The sequence below is a fragment of the Uloborus diversus genome, chromosome 6, assembly GCF_026930045.1.
Source record: "Uloborus diversus isolate 005 chromosome 6, Udiv.v.3.1, whole genome shotgun sequence".
Taxonomy (NCBI): domain Eukaryota; kingdom Metazoa; phylum Arthropoda; class Arachnida; order Araneae; family Uloboridae; genus Uloborus; species Uloborus diversus.
The window spans coordinates 71,475,080-71,490,730 of NC_072736.1; the positions used below are offsets into that span (position 1 = coordinate 71,475,080).

The 15,651-nt window shown below is 31.0% G+C and overlaps 1 protein-coding gene across 1 annotated transcript; it reads left to right on the forward strand.

The window, feature by feature from the left end:
- Positions 1 to 677: 677 nt before the first annotated feature.
- Positions 678 to 11,716, forward strand: LOC129224808 (uncharacterized). The gene is made up of 6 exons (XM_054859357.1): positions 678 to 736; positions 3,264 to 3,348; positions 3,670 to 4,023; positions 5,624 to 5,838; positions 6,402 to 6,585; positions 11,537 to 11,716. The coding sequence occupies exons 1-6, from the start codon at positions 678 to 680 to the stop codon at positions 11,714 to 11,716; spliced, it is 1,077 nt and encodes a 358-aa protein (XP_054715332.1).
- The last annotated feature ends 3,935 nt before the right edge of the window (positions 11,717 to 15,651 follow it).

Genomic DNA, 15,651 nt, shown 5'->3' on the forward strand with positions numbered 1-15,651 from the left:
AATGGAAAGTATCAGATGACAGATGAGACCCCCCCCCCCCCCCCAAGGCATCCGCACCTTTGAATTTATTAGTCTCTCGGTTTTGAATGTTCTGAAAAAAAAATGAGTAAGTGTGTCCCTGAGGAATTTCATGGAAAGATAAATTATAAAAATATATAGTACACACACAAAAATGATTATTAGTCTCAAATTTTCCCGCATCAATAATAGTAGTAGTTCGGTGGCTTCCATTTTCTCCTTTTCCTTCTTCGCCCTCTAAAATATACAATGGAGCACACCTGCCCGTTTACAATGGAGACGCAGGTGTCAGATACACCCCCTACAGGGCTTCCAAGGGCAAGAAACCGGGGACTGAAAGGTCAAACCAGTTTCACAAACTTTTAACTTTCAATATAGCACTTCAGTTTCTGCTCTGCAGTACTAAACACCAGGATTTCTACGCTTGAAAAATGTCCGACATTTCGTTTTCGTCAACAAAAAGAGGAGGAAAACTTCTTAACCACAAAAAATATTATTATCATTTAAGCTATTGCAAACAAAATAAAAGTTACTGGACATGCGTTCGAAAACCACATTGCAAAGCGAGATTATGCTTACAGGAGAATGAATTTTATAGCTCAAACGGTTTTCACAATCATGAGCCAGATGTGAAGAAAGCTGAAAAAGAGAGCTTTTTAATGAAGATAAAGGATGAAATACGAGCAAATGCAACTGAACCGGTGCCAAGGATATTCAAGTAAGTTTTAATTACTATTTTATTATCGATACAATAATTTTGCAGTATAGTTTTTTGGGAATAAAATCATTTTGCATTTTTTGGTCATGCTTATAATTTTTGTAACAATTTGCCTGCTCGTATATTTTATGTGAGAACTGAAGCGCTTTATTTAAGTTTTACTTTTTCGGACTAGCATATTGTATATGTGATCCCGTATTCGGAATTCTCTGTACCGCTACCCTTCCAAATTTTAGAATTTAAAAAATGCGAACATTATTGCGTTGTGCGACAGTTCATATGTTCTCACAATTTTATTAATATTTGTGCCCGATTTCTTTTATTTTTTTCTTCTCCTTTTCTATTGATCAATCTTTAAAAAATAAAAATTGTGCTTATAACATGTAACGTTATATTATTCGCGAACGTTACTTTTAATTTTCATGCATTAATAAATAGTTTTCACTAAAATAACATTAGATTTTGACTCAATATGCTTTGTAGTGTATACTAATAGGAAAACAGATAGAAGTATCGTAAAACTAAAAGTAGATGCTAAAAGATAGCTAAACAACTATAGCATAAGGTTCAAATTGTGCATGACACGTGTGACCGCAGAAGCGTAAAAATAGGCTTTCAGAAATTGTGTTTTCAAAAAATAATAACTGAAAGTTAATGGTTTTAAACGTTTAAATGAAGGAGATTTTTTTTTTTTTTTTTTTTGAACTTACAGAAGAAATCCTAGATTTCGAATATCCTGGATATGAATGAGTATTCCGAAATTGGGGCCCCATTATGCGCAAATTCATTAATCTGATATTTTTGAAATAGATTGATTATCACTACAAGCAACAGATTAGAAATTTGTATAAATGTGGTGAAGAAATAACATTTTCGTATTCACATCTCTGACAATAATATTTGAAAATTTTTGCACTATCGAAATTACGAAAAATCGCTTTTGAATTTATTGAGAAGTATTTTATATGTGTTAAGCATTCGCTAAGTATTTTTTTACAAATATCATTATCCCATTTTTAGAATTGAATTATTATCTACTTTAAAGAAAAAATGAACTAAACACAGTGTTAGCTTTGGATGTGTGATAAGTGTTTCTACACGCATTGTAAATATTAAAATATGTTATTGATGTATACATTTTAAGGTATATTAAATGTTGCCCCTCATAGAAGGAACAATTTTTTACTAACGGGAAAATTGTTGATAATGTACGTTTCTGGTAGTAAATATGATCTGAAAAAGATGATGCTTATACAATTTTAGTACTATATTAGATGACTGTTCATATTTAATTAACTGCAAACAATATAAAGATACTAAAAATATTTTAAATAATGGGAAAAATAAACATTAAGTTAATGAACATGATTCAAAGATTTTAAAGACTTTGAAGCATTAAGTTTTCCCTCTCTTGAAAAAAAAAAAACATCTTGTCTGATGCTTAATTAATACTTGCAGATTCATTTATTTCATCTAATATTATGGTGGTGCTCAGCATTGTTAGGAAAACAGAAAAATAAACAGGAAAAAATTGTTTCTCAAACAATGCAGTGAAACGTAAGCAATTAATGATTTTTTTTATACCAAAAATCATTATGGAATGTAGAACATTTGAGAAATTTAAATTATAAAAGATTGCCCATAATCAATTAAAAAATAAAATTATGAAAACTGGATCATATTACATACATGTCTGAATTCAAGCTTCACTCTATTAATACGAAATTCCAGTACATTTCCAATAAAACTAATTTGATAAAGACGTTCATTCATATTATCTTAAATACATAAAATGTTTACTATGTTCCGAACAAATAGAGCCAAAAATGTAGCCTTTGTCCTTATAATTTTGACCAACTCTGTATTTATAAATTATTGCTGTATTATCATTTTAAAAATACATTATCTGAAGAAAAAAAAACGAAGAATGAAAGAAAAGGTGACCATTATGGGCCCTCAGAAGTGATCAAGAAATACTCAGAATCAGGGGCAATTCTTGTTCACAGAAAGTTTGAAATATTTAAAATTGAATTTTAATTCATAATGAAAAGAAGGTCGCATAGGCTTTCCTCATAAACAGGGTTCAAAAAGATAAAAAATTCCTGATATTGTGATATTATCCGATATTTTCTATTATATTATTACAACATTATTGGTTATATATATAACCAATAATTTCATAGCTACACAACAATCATAATGTTTTTATACGTCTTACATAAATATATTTGACATAGTAAAAACAAACTTTGTAAATCAAACAAAACCTCTTTTCCCATCTTTTAAAGAAAAAAAAACTTCAAATAACTCTTGGCATTAAATTAGTTCTGGACTTCATGAAATTTTATCTAATTGCCCTCTCCCATCAGAACCTAGCTAAAAAATACACTTCTTTTTTTAGTACGTAATATTTTTTAAGCTAACTATTAATTACAATTTCTCAAAAATATTGTATGTTTTACGCACAAATAAAAATGAAATTATCAGGTGGAGGTTGTCTAATGAATTCATATTATTCTATTTTTAGGAAATGTTTGTCTGAAATTGCCGTTGATATTGAAACAGCAAGTGCTATTCCACCATTCCAACAAATTAAAACTGAATTATATAAAGTCAGAAACTCGACAAGACCTAGTTTGCCTAAAACCATCCAGGATATTTCGTTGAGCGGATAGTGGACAAGTACTCGAGATGGTAATCGGGAGTTCCTCATCATAGACAAAATAATTGGTCCAGAAAATCGAATGATGGTAAGGATTGAGTTCATTTATTGCATGCATACTTTATGGACTGTGATATTAATTTTTCTGTATCTTTCTGCATGCGAGTTTACGCTTTCACGAATCAAAGTACAAACTTGTATTTTTGAGTGAAAATGCACGTACTAGTAATCTTTAAAGCAATATTTTTACACTACTTTATTTCTATTTCAGGTGTTTTGTTCTGAAGAGGATTTGGAAAAACTTTGCCAAAGTGATAGCATTCACATGGATGGTACATTTAAAATCGTACCAAAATTGTTCTCGCAATTATATACCATCCACGGATCATACTTAAGAAAGATTTTTCCCTTAGCGTTTTGCTTGATCGGGAGCAAATCCAAAGAAACATATATTGAGTTATTCTCGGCGATAAAAGAACATGCACGTTCCCATGGTCTGATATTTCATCCGAAGTTCGTCATGATGGACTTCGAGACGGCCTGCATAGCTGCACTGGAAGAAGTATTTAAAGGTGTTGTCGTGAAAGGCTGTTTCTTTCATTTCAGCCAATGTATATGGAAGCAGGTGAGTAAAAGTATTCCTCCCCCCTTTTAGTTTTTAAATCAGTAAAATCAATAAAATTTTAAACACAAATTTATGTACTTAGAATTCAATTAAAAAAAATTTGGATTTAAAATTATTTTAAACTAGCCGCCTTCGGCGACCAGCTGGTTAGCCTTCTTACGCCATTCGCCTTTCTGTGCAAGCAACCACCTACGGCGGCTGTTAGGCTAACTTGTCATTTACCTTTTTACTTCACGTTTGCCGCCTTCGGCGGCTGTTTAAATAATTTCGGCAGCAGTATTAATCAATCCATCTCTCTCTTTTTTTTTTGAGCAATTCACATTTTTGCAGCGGCTATCTACCTTTACGATCTCTTAAAAGTCTCTAAATTTTCTTATGCATCTCTATTTATTTTAACCTCCCCGTCCATTTCCTAATAAAAACAAAGATCACTCAAAAAACCACTTTTTTTTTTATTTAAGTAGAGCAAAAAAAAAAAAAAAAGCTCAAATTCCCCGAAGTGTGCAAAAAGTAGCGTTTGACAAAGATAAAAAAATCTCGCTGTTTTTATTGAATTAAATGCGCACAACTATGAAATGTAACGTAATATAGATACAGCAAAAGGTCCAGCTTGGGGAGGGGGGGGGGGGAGAAATAAATGCAATCACTAAACAAAACAAAAAAAGGAAAGAAAAAAAGCAAGCGCTACCAGAAAAACACGTGGTCATCACGTCATAAAATGTAGAAGTAAGCTATATAGTAAAAAAAAAGATTAACATTGCTTGCGATTAAGATTCTATGGTAAATATCGAATCGAAATCCAAGTAGTGACGTCACAGGCATAAAAGATTGAAGAACGCTTTCTTCGACCGATGCTCGAAAAGACATGATGTGTTCAGCATTAAAAGAATTGTAAAAAAAAAAACTATTGCGTATTTTTAAGAATTTTTTTCATTTGAAGAGGGCGAAATGTTTTTACTATTACCAACTTAAATTTTAGAAATGAGGCTTTGATACTTCTCGCAGGATGATATTAGAAAAAAATAAAACCCTGAAAAAATGCAAATTAAAGGTTTTTTCAAAAATTTATAAAAAATACAAAAACTGCTCTATCTTCAAAATTCTTTCATTCATCATATTTAAAAATAAATTTCCTACACTATAGTACAAAAAATATTTGTGTGGTGAGATTGGTTCGGGATCTGTGAGGTAAAACGTACTAAAAAGTGCAAAAGAAACACATAAAACATTTAATAACTTTTTTTCTAATTAAAATATCAAAAATCAAAGCCCGAGGTGCACATCTTCGGCAAAAACAGCACCTGTATACCAAATTTCATCTTTCTAGGCCTTACCGTTTTCCCGGGAAGCGCGCCACACACACACACACAAACATCTTATTTTATTATATGTATAGATTGTACATGGTAAATGAACATTTATTATGACAAAATAAAATTAAATACTGTCGCTGAATTTTTAAAATGTACGTCGAAGATTAAGATCTTAATGAAATTGAAGGTTTTTAGTGTGTACTTTCATAACTAGATTTAAGTAACTGGAGGGAAAGAATTATGCAAGTTTTTCGAATCATAATAATTTCGATTTTTTTTTTTCGCAGGTTCAGAGACTTGGTCTAGTCACTGAGTATGCTGGAAATAAAGAAGTAAGGAATTTCTTCAGAAAAATGGCTGCTCTGGCTCTAGTTCCACCAACTCTGGTACCTGAGGCCTTCCTCATTATACAAGAAAATCAGCCAAGTACAGGAGAAGAAGACACTTTTATATCCTACATGGCAGAAACTTGGCTCGATGAGCAAGATGCCAAATTTCCGATGTAAGTACAAAAAATGCTGTGTGCGTGAGTATTTTTTTTTAAATCTAAATATTTTACTTTTATAATAGCTGTAGTCTATTAATTTGAAAATAGTGGTGCTCCATCTTAAAATTGGAATTTGATTCGTTTCTTTGATGCAAATTTGAAGTCGTTTCTTAGATTTTTTCTCCTTTTCTTTGATGTCATTTCTTTTAGTTGAAACATATTTTATAAGTACATAGTAATGCCAGCCTATTTTTGTAATAATTAGTTTCATATCTAATCATGTGTTAAAAAAAAATACTGTTCCTTTATTATTTTTTTAAAAGCGAAAAATGGACTGACCAATAAGCGGACATAATTTAAACCAACCCTCACCAATTAAAAAATCATCATCAAAATTTGTACACCTAGTGTTAAGATGATAATGTATAAGAAATTCGTAAATAAAATAAAAACTAGTAACATACATATAGCATAACTGATAACGGACTCTTTTTTTTTTTTTTTGAAGTCAGTTGAAAAGTAAATTTTTACTTAGATTCTCAATTCATTTCGTTCTTTTTTCTTTTTTTTTCATGCAGCTCTATATGGAATCATTTCGATACCAATGGTGCTCGAACTAACAACGTAGTCGAAGGCTGGCACAGCAGCTTAAACAACAAAGCATCAATAAGACACTTAGATTTGTTTTCAATGATAAAATTGTTACAAGAGGAAGAAGCAGCAAATCAAGCCGTAGTTTTCCAACTGGACGGGGGACAAGAGGTAGCAACGCGTCAGAAGAAAAAGTACAGACTACTAAATAGAAGATTAAGAAAATTAAAAAAGCAACTACTTAGAAAAAAAATAACCCTAGAAAAATATTTGAAGAATGTATCATATGCATTTATAAAATTTTAATAAAGCATTTTTTCCCTCTTTCTATGATTTTTGCATTTTATGTAAATCCTTTATTTCTCTAATACACATCAAGTGCAAGAATGAGAGAAATTTGAAAATTCACCTCAGATTTTATGTGAGTAAAACACGTATTAAGTGTTGCCTAACAACTTTCATTACCTTTTATATACTGTAAAATAGACTTCGCTTCAGATAAAAAAAAAAAAATGGAGAATTTTTAAAATTATTTTACTGCATATCATTAGCTGCATATTAAATGGATCTTGTAAATAGCTATAATGACTATTATTATTATTACTGTCATTGCATAAATACTTTTAACTAACGCTGACAGGTAAAAATCATGGAAGACAGATCATATTTTTTCCGAAGGAGCATCGATTGAGAATTCCCGATTTAGCACATCGTCTTTTGTAAAATGCATTTTATATCAAGCAATATTTTCCTCCCACCCTTTCTTAATAAGGTACTTTTTACTTGCTGCCTAGCTGTGCATTCTATCATATTTTAAGTTTAAGTCTTGACGTGTTTTTAATGAAGTCTTTCTCGCGCATTTCTGTCTTCAATTGTAAAAAAAAATAATTAATTAATTAATTAATGAAATAAAAATAAAATTTAAAATGCAATTCAAATTTCTGCTTACAATAATAAGAATTTTTTTTTCTTTCAATTTGAGTTCATTACGTAAAATTGAGAAAAATATGTCAAAACTGTTTTCATATTTTTCAATTCCTACTAGTACCCAACAACGTCTAAAGGTTTATTCAAATATTTATTTGTCTTGCTCAAATCTTGAAACTCAAGTTTTATCCAAATCTTGGTAATCTCAGTCAAAAATTTAGAATGCGACTTCAGATTCGATGACAATGAAATATTTATCTATAATCAAATGAACTAATTAATAATTAATTATTTGCTTTTTCCAATTTTAATCAAAATGTCGTCATAAATCCTTTAATATGAGGGCTGGGAAAATGTTTGCTAAAGTTATAATTAAATTGGTACAGAAAGCTCTGTTTTTTTTTTTTTTTTTTTTTTGCATCAAGTTAAAAATCCCCCCATCCCTCCCCCCCCCCCCCAGAAAAAGGTTCCAGTGTTCCAAGGAAATTGATAGGCCATTTTTGTAAAGTTCAGGGAAAGGAGGAGTTCGGACTATTACATCAATTTTTTCAAACTGATAGTCCCAAAATCACAATATTGGGCGATCTTCGAAAATATTATAGAAAAAGGTGGCAAGGGGGGGGGGGCGGCTGGCAACTTTTCTTTTTTTAGTAAAAACTGGAGGAAAGCCATCGAATTTCTTTCCGTCCCGACCTCTGTCTCGGAAATTCGGTCCAAGACGGAAATCCGTCCTGAGACGGAAGGTCTTGCATCCATGGGAATGAGTAAGAAAATAAGTGAATATATGATTAAATAAATTGATTAATAAGTAAAAGAATGTTAATGAATTTATAAATGAAGAAATACGTAATATTTAATAAATGAATAAGTAAAAAAATAAACTATTTCCCTTTGATCCAAACTGTAGAGCTATTTTGAGCAGAGTAAATGTGAAATTTGCTACTGAGTCATTCCATATAAAATCAAAAAATTTTCGTGTCGTACTATTTTTGATTTTAATCAAGTATGGTAGGCGGCAATCTCTATCAATATTCTGTGCTCCCAAACGGTTTTATTTTTTCTGTAGAAAATTTTGTTCATGAAATATACTTAATTTTTTATCCTACGGATGAGTACAAATTTGTCGTTTTTGATCTGTTTTTCTTAAATGTAGAACAACAAAAAGTTATTCAATGCTAAAATATAAAGGAAGAAATGTTTGCAAAGGAGTCAAAAAAAAAAAAAAAAAAAAAAGAAAGAAAGAAAAAAAAGTTACAATTTTATTAAGGTATAAAATCATTCAAGCTAACTAAAATGGATTTCTGATTCACCCTTGTATAAAGGCGAATGTGTGACCACAAATGGCTGAATAAGAAGGTGGGTACGAATGGAGGCATAAGAAATTGGACCACTAATGGCGGAGCTTGGCTTTTTCACCTCAGTGCTTAATCGCATTTCACGCATGAGTAGTTCAGGCTCTCAGAGGGCGAACACGGAAAAGGCGAACGCGGGATAAATCAGTAGTTCTCTATATTGATATTAAATATTCTGACTCTTAATGCACATTTGAAAAGCTTTTAAACCAATGATGAACGTCTGCGTACTGTTTTACGTGCGATTTTTTTTTAAATTGTAGTCTTTTAATCTGCCACTTATCTGCCACTTATCAGTCCCTTTCTTATAGGGTTATTGAAAATAAGCGATCCAAGTATTGTCTAGGTTACCTTTTTCTTTTATCTTTTTTATGATTTTTTTTTTTAATTTTAAAAAAACATTTACGACTTAGCGAAAATGCAATATTATAATTCAAAATCTAAAAATAACACATATCAAAAAGGAGAATATTAAAAAGATACAACTATCAGATGCTAATTATTTGACCGAAAATGTTTTAAACATTCCAGATAGCGTAAAACATGTTCGGCTTTCCAGATAAATTCGGTCATCATGTTTCGACGAGAATCAATAGTATACGTGAAACAACTCCTTTTGCGGTGTGAGTTGTGGAATTTAGAATTGCGGTTTTTGACTTTTACTAGTGTTCTTTTACATCCTTGTTGAGAAACAACAAAAAAAAAAAAAAAAAAATCTTACAACAAATCAATAACATAGTTACCAAGGTTAAAAATAATGTTATCGCTAAAAATACATCCGGAAGAAAAGTAAACACTTAATCACCATCACACCTTCACACCATCCCCCCAAAAGTGATGGCTCTACCCCTCAAATTCTTCACACACCTCTCAAACTAAGAGGTCCTTTTTTAAATAACGCCACGAAAAATTTAATTCGCGTAGTCGCTGACTTTTATGCTTATCAGCCACAACGAACTCAACAAGGCCTTTTAAAAAAACGTAAAATAATATACTAAAAGGGAAAATATTTTTTCATTTTATATATTTATTTATTTAATTTGATAATTTACTTATTTCAGCTTTAATTTTCAATAAAAAATGACTTTTAACGAATGTGTTTCTTGCAACTTTATGCAGTCGTAAGTGACAAAAATATCAGGAGATATAAAATCAAAGAGTTATATCTCAGTATGAAAATATTCAAAAGTATTCTCTGTAGTGTTTTACCTGTCGTGACGGTTTTAAACCAATTTCATAGTTTACAGATTTTTTCACTTTTCCAAATGATTTCAAATTCAAAAAGATGCGTTAATCTTTGTATTCCATATTAGTAACTTCATGACAACAAGAGCGTGACGCACTAAGAAATTTGACGCGTTAAACATCCATATCATTAGGCATTTTTTATTACAATTAAATAAATAAATAAATACACGTGTTTCTATTCATGTACACGTGTTCCCAAAAAACGTGTAATACAGGGCAATTAGTTGACAATAACGAAGCCGATACTGCGCTACGTGATTTACTTCCGAAAAATCTCACTTTGCGAGCTAGGAGTTCACGTTAGTTATGATGTAAGTTACTTGTGAAAAACTTGCATTATATTTATTTCGCGTAAGATGAATCGCGTTGTAGCGCAAGTTCACTACTTCCTTCGCGGGTCGTCTATTCTTTCAGATTTTTATTTATGTACAGGATTTCTTTAAAATAGGTTTAATCTTTAAATTAGGTTAAATAAATGCAAATAGGAAAACAAGCTCTTAATTTTATCATTTCAAAAAAAAAAGGAAGAAATAAGTCGATTTTTTCTTTATACTGATGGCAGTTTTAAAGTTTAAATTTAAGTTCCGAAACAATCACTTTGATTAAAATTGTTTCCGTGCTGTAATCTTTTTTTCTCAACTTCAATACCCTTACGAGTCCGACAGAACTTCAAGAAATATTTTACTGATGAATCAGTGCTTGTGAAAACACAGCATATTTATTTAAAAAATGTATACAAGAAAGATGTTAAAAATTGCTAAAATGACCATAGCATTAAAAATACATCATGAACCACCATAAACATATCATTAAACACGAATTTACGTCCAAATACATACAAAAAAAAAAAAAAAAAAAAAGCGCATAGGCTTTACAACAGCAGAGCTAAAGCAAGCTCTCCAGCTCGTAGTTGAATGTCAACTAGATTCTATTGATATAACTGCTATTTATGTATTAAAGATTTATCTACAAGTTTTCTGTATACTCTTGAGGGTTCTGGATTTAGCTAATCGGAACTATTTCTCTGTTAGATCTGAAATACTATAGTGATACATTAGAATTGAAATGTCAGCAGCTGTCGCCAACCTTGGCGATAATTCGAGATTTCTCACAAAAGTTGGCAACTTAAGTCACCAAATATAAGACGATGTCTATAAAACTTCTCGCCAATACCATAATGTTAAAAGATGCATAGCAGATCAACATACAACTTCAGGTTTCAGTGTTGACTTTATGTGAAAATAAATGCAATAAATGCCAAGCTTAGCAAGATCACAACAAATTCCCACTAAAAATATAAAAATAACATCGTTTTACAAAATTTGTAACTCTATAATAATTCTAAAGAGTAGGAGATACTACTGAAAAGGGTAACAGTTAATAGAAACTAAATTGCAGAAGTAAAAATTTCAAATTTGTGGTATATTTCAGGAAATTACAAAATAATAAATATTAAACATACAAACAATCAAATAATGATTGGTTCTATTCAAAAAAAAAATATGGATAAAACAACTTTTTTTTTTAAGTCTATGAAATTTTTAAGTTTAAAAAATCATCTTTGAAAAATATAAAGCTTTTTTGTTTAATTTCAGAAAATCCAACGAGTGAAAACTTCATCTTTCACTTCTGATAAAGATTACACAATGAGCCAATCAAACGTTTCCGCAGAAACTAATTTAAAGCTGGAGCGAAACGGATTTAATCAGTTCATATGTATGGCGATTGAAGTTGGAATCAATATCGATCTGATACATTTTGAGAAATTCAAGTAGGAAAGTGGGTTTTATTTGACTAATGTTTTTATGCAAAACAACTGATACCATTTCGCAAACTATATAACTATTTCGTAAGGGATGATCTTAACTAACTTTATGCAAGGATGTATTTATTAGAAGTGGAAATTTTTATTTAGTTTAGTCTTGCAAACATATTTAGTCTGCCTTATTTTCTGTGTACTTCCGATTTCTATGCAGTCCTTTGTAATACAGTAAAACCTGTAAAGTTGACTACCCTTGTAAGTTGACCACCTGTCTATTTTGACCGCTTTTGTCAGGAACGGAATTAGTCCTATCTCATATAATGAAGGAAAACCTCTGTAACTTGACCACCTCTCTATCTTGACCACCTGTCTATCTTGACCACTAATGTACGCCAAATTTGGTTTGGAGTATTGTAAAAAACCCTTTGTAAGTTGAAAATTTGGTTTATTTTCTTAAACTTTCTTCAGCAAATTATTTTATTTTATTATCTATTTATTTATTTATTTATTATTATTATTTTCTTTTTGATAGCTTTCCAAGAATGTTTTTAATGCTTTGATGACAGACTAGCATTTTAAACAGCAGCATAAAGCTTATGCTGCTCTTTATTCTCCAAACTTGTTTTTCATTTGCTGTTCTATTTGAGATAGCTTTTTGTACTCTGTTCAGTGAAAATAGGTGTCAGTAGAAAAGTTCAAAGTATTTTCTTTCAGTTGCAATATGTTGTGGCAACACAGGAATTGGGCTACAAAGAGCAGGCCCGGATCTATACATTTTGGGCCCCTCTGCTACAAAATATGTAGGGCTCCTTCCTAGTGGCTAGCAGTTTCTATTTGTAAAGTAAATAAGTTTTAGTACTAGTTTTTTTCTATTATTGTTTTCTTCAATTTCTAGGGCCGTTAGCAACCTTTAAGGACGCGGACCCCTCGCACTGCGGATACGCAGAGTCGAGCTTGTTGCTCTTTGTGCTATAAGTTTTACATAAAAAGGCATCAAAAAGAAACTTTAAATTAATAAAAAGTATGAAATATTAAAATTAATTGAAAATGAAGAAAGCCAGAGAAAATTAGCTGGCACATATGGAATTTCTAAAACTACAGTGTCTAATATAGTTAAAAACAAGGAAAAAATAACAAAATTATTTGACTAGTATTTTTAATTATTGTTTCACTTTCAATGATGTTAAACAATAAAAGTGAGTTGAACAGAAAGAGTAAGGGTGAATTACTCAAAAAAAAAATGAATACATGGTGCAAGAAATGACAAAAAAAAAAAAAAAATCATTACCGCCCTTTATAAGTTGACCACCTGTCTAAGTTGACCGCCAAAGTACTGCACCGTGAGTGGTCAACTTACACAGGTTTCACTGTATTAGTGTACATAGAGTTCTGATAAGCAATTAAATGATAAGTAATTTGCATATCAACATATTTAATTTTACTTGGAAAATAATTAATTCTGCAAGTCTAAACGCAAACACATGATTTTTTTATGTGTATAGCCGGCATTAAGACAATAAGCTTCAACCCTGTGTGACAAACCCTGTGTAATTCCATTTCGATGCAGTCGCTGTATTATAGATGTGCATGGAGTAGTGATAAGCAATTTAATTTTAAAAATTATTAATTCTGCGAGTCTAAACGCAAACACATGATCTTTTTATGTGTATATCCGGCATTAAGACAATAAGTTTCAACCCTGTGTAGAAATGAAAACAGTCGGAAAAAAAACCGAAAAATTTCCGAAAAAACGGAAAAAACCGTTTTTTCCGAAGGAATAAATTTCCATTGCAGAAAAATTGAAAAAAAATTAAATTTTTCAACTTTTCAGGGTTTTAATTAAAATTTTCAGCAAAAAGTGATTAGAAATTTCTCACGCTTAAATTCTGCGCTGCAATTTTTTCCCCCCTACCCGTTTTATGTTAAAATACTGTCTAACATTAATGCAAGTTGTTGTATGACAGTGAAAGGTATCTTTTCCAGCGTGGACTTGCGGACCGTCTCAAACGTTTCTGCCATCTTTGGAGTCATACGAATGCCTGAACTTTTTGGAACTCGTTAAACTTCTGTGTGATCTGTTTTTTTCCCTTAATTTAGTCGCACTTATCGGTCACAAATTCCCACAAGCGATTGGAAACCCAAAGATTTCATTAAACTCACTTTTAGATGACCTGACCATTAACTGAAATATTCACTGTTCGTTTTTGTACACATTCCCGACTATCATTTCCAAGCCACGGCATGTCGTTTCAAATACTGTTTGTCGATGGACAACAAGCAAACGAACTGTCGTTCTACTTGGTTAAATAACTTAAAATAGCAGGTATTTTGCTTAAAATTGTAAGAAAACCGAAAACAATACATAAACTACGTAATATATTGTAAATTATTTTCTAATAAAGTGAGAGACAAAAATAAACTAAGCACTTATTAAAATGAAATTAACTTTCTTCCATTCGATGATACAATTTTTGTCCGATATATTTTTTGCCGCACCCTGTATACTGCCGTGCTAAGCAAAAAAAGGGGAATTTGCAGTTGGACTCAAGCTGAGATATTGTATTTTAAAGTGTGGCTCTTCCATTTATTTGATTCTTTTTTTTTTAAAGAATTTTTCAAAACAATAGTTCTTGATCAAATGACCCTAAAACATTTTATTTATTAAGTAAACTAGGAAACAGAGAACAACTTGGTTATAATAACTGAAATTTGTTCAAAAGTGCTGGTATGACTACTTTTACTACTGTGCTTAGCACGGCCGTATGAATAAACTGAAACTGTAGTTTAAGTTTTGGTTCAGCTTAAGAAACACCAATTTAGTTTTGATTTGGTCTGAGACTGCATTGGAAAAAATCAAAACTCAATAGCTTTCATTTTCAGACAGTAAAGGTACATTGTATTATTTTTCTTTCAAAAAAAATCAATCATGTTTGAAAGTCGAATATTTCAATTAATAGAATTCAAGTTTCAATGGCAATCTTCATTGCCTTCAAGTTTCAATGGCAATCTAAAATAGAAAATGTAATTGCTACGATTAGACACACATTACCCAATATTATTTGTTGAATGACGACTTGACTTATTTCTGGTGTTTGATCATGAAAGCTGTCAGTTATAAAACAAAAAGTTTTTTTTTGTTCTAATTAATCTTACTTTTATGTGTATTTCTGTTAAGCAGATGTGTGGATAGCATATATTTCTTAATGCTTAAACGTTTATATGTTCCAAGAAACACAGAGCTATTAAGAAACCTTAATTTTATTCATAAAAAAGTCACATTTTCCAATTTTTCCAATTTTTCTCGAAAAAAACCGTTTTTTTTCCACCATTTCAAAATTTCCGGAAATTTTACATCTCTAACCCTGTGTGACAGCCCTGTGTAATTCCATTTCGATGCAGTCGCTGTATTATAGATGTACATGGAGTTATGATAAGCAATTAAGTTTGGAAAATTATTAATTCTGCAAGTCTAAACGCAAACACGTGATTTTTTTATGTGTAACCGGCATTAAGACAATAAGTTTCAACCCTGTGTGACAGCCCTGTGTAATTCCATTTCGATGCAGTCGCTGTATCACAGATGTACATGAAGTTATGATAAGCAATTGAATAATAAATAATTTGCATATCAACATATTTAATTTAGCTTGGAAAATAATTAATTCTGCAAGTCTAAACGCAAACACATGATTTTTTTATGTGTATTGCCGGCATTAAGACAATAAGTTTCAACTCTGTGTGACAACACTGTGTAATTCCATTTCGATGCAGTCGTTGTATTATAGGAGTTCATGGAGTAATGATAAGCAATTTAATTTGGAAAATTATTAATTCTGCAAGTCTAAGCGCAAACACTTGATTTTTTTATGTGTAACCGGCATTAAGACACTAAGTTTCAAGCCTGTGTGACAGCCGTGTGTAATTCCATTTCGGTGCAGTCGCTGTATT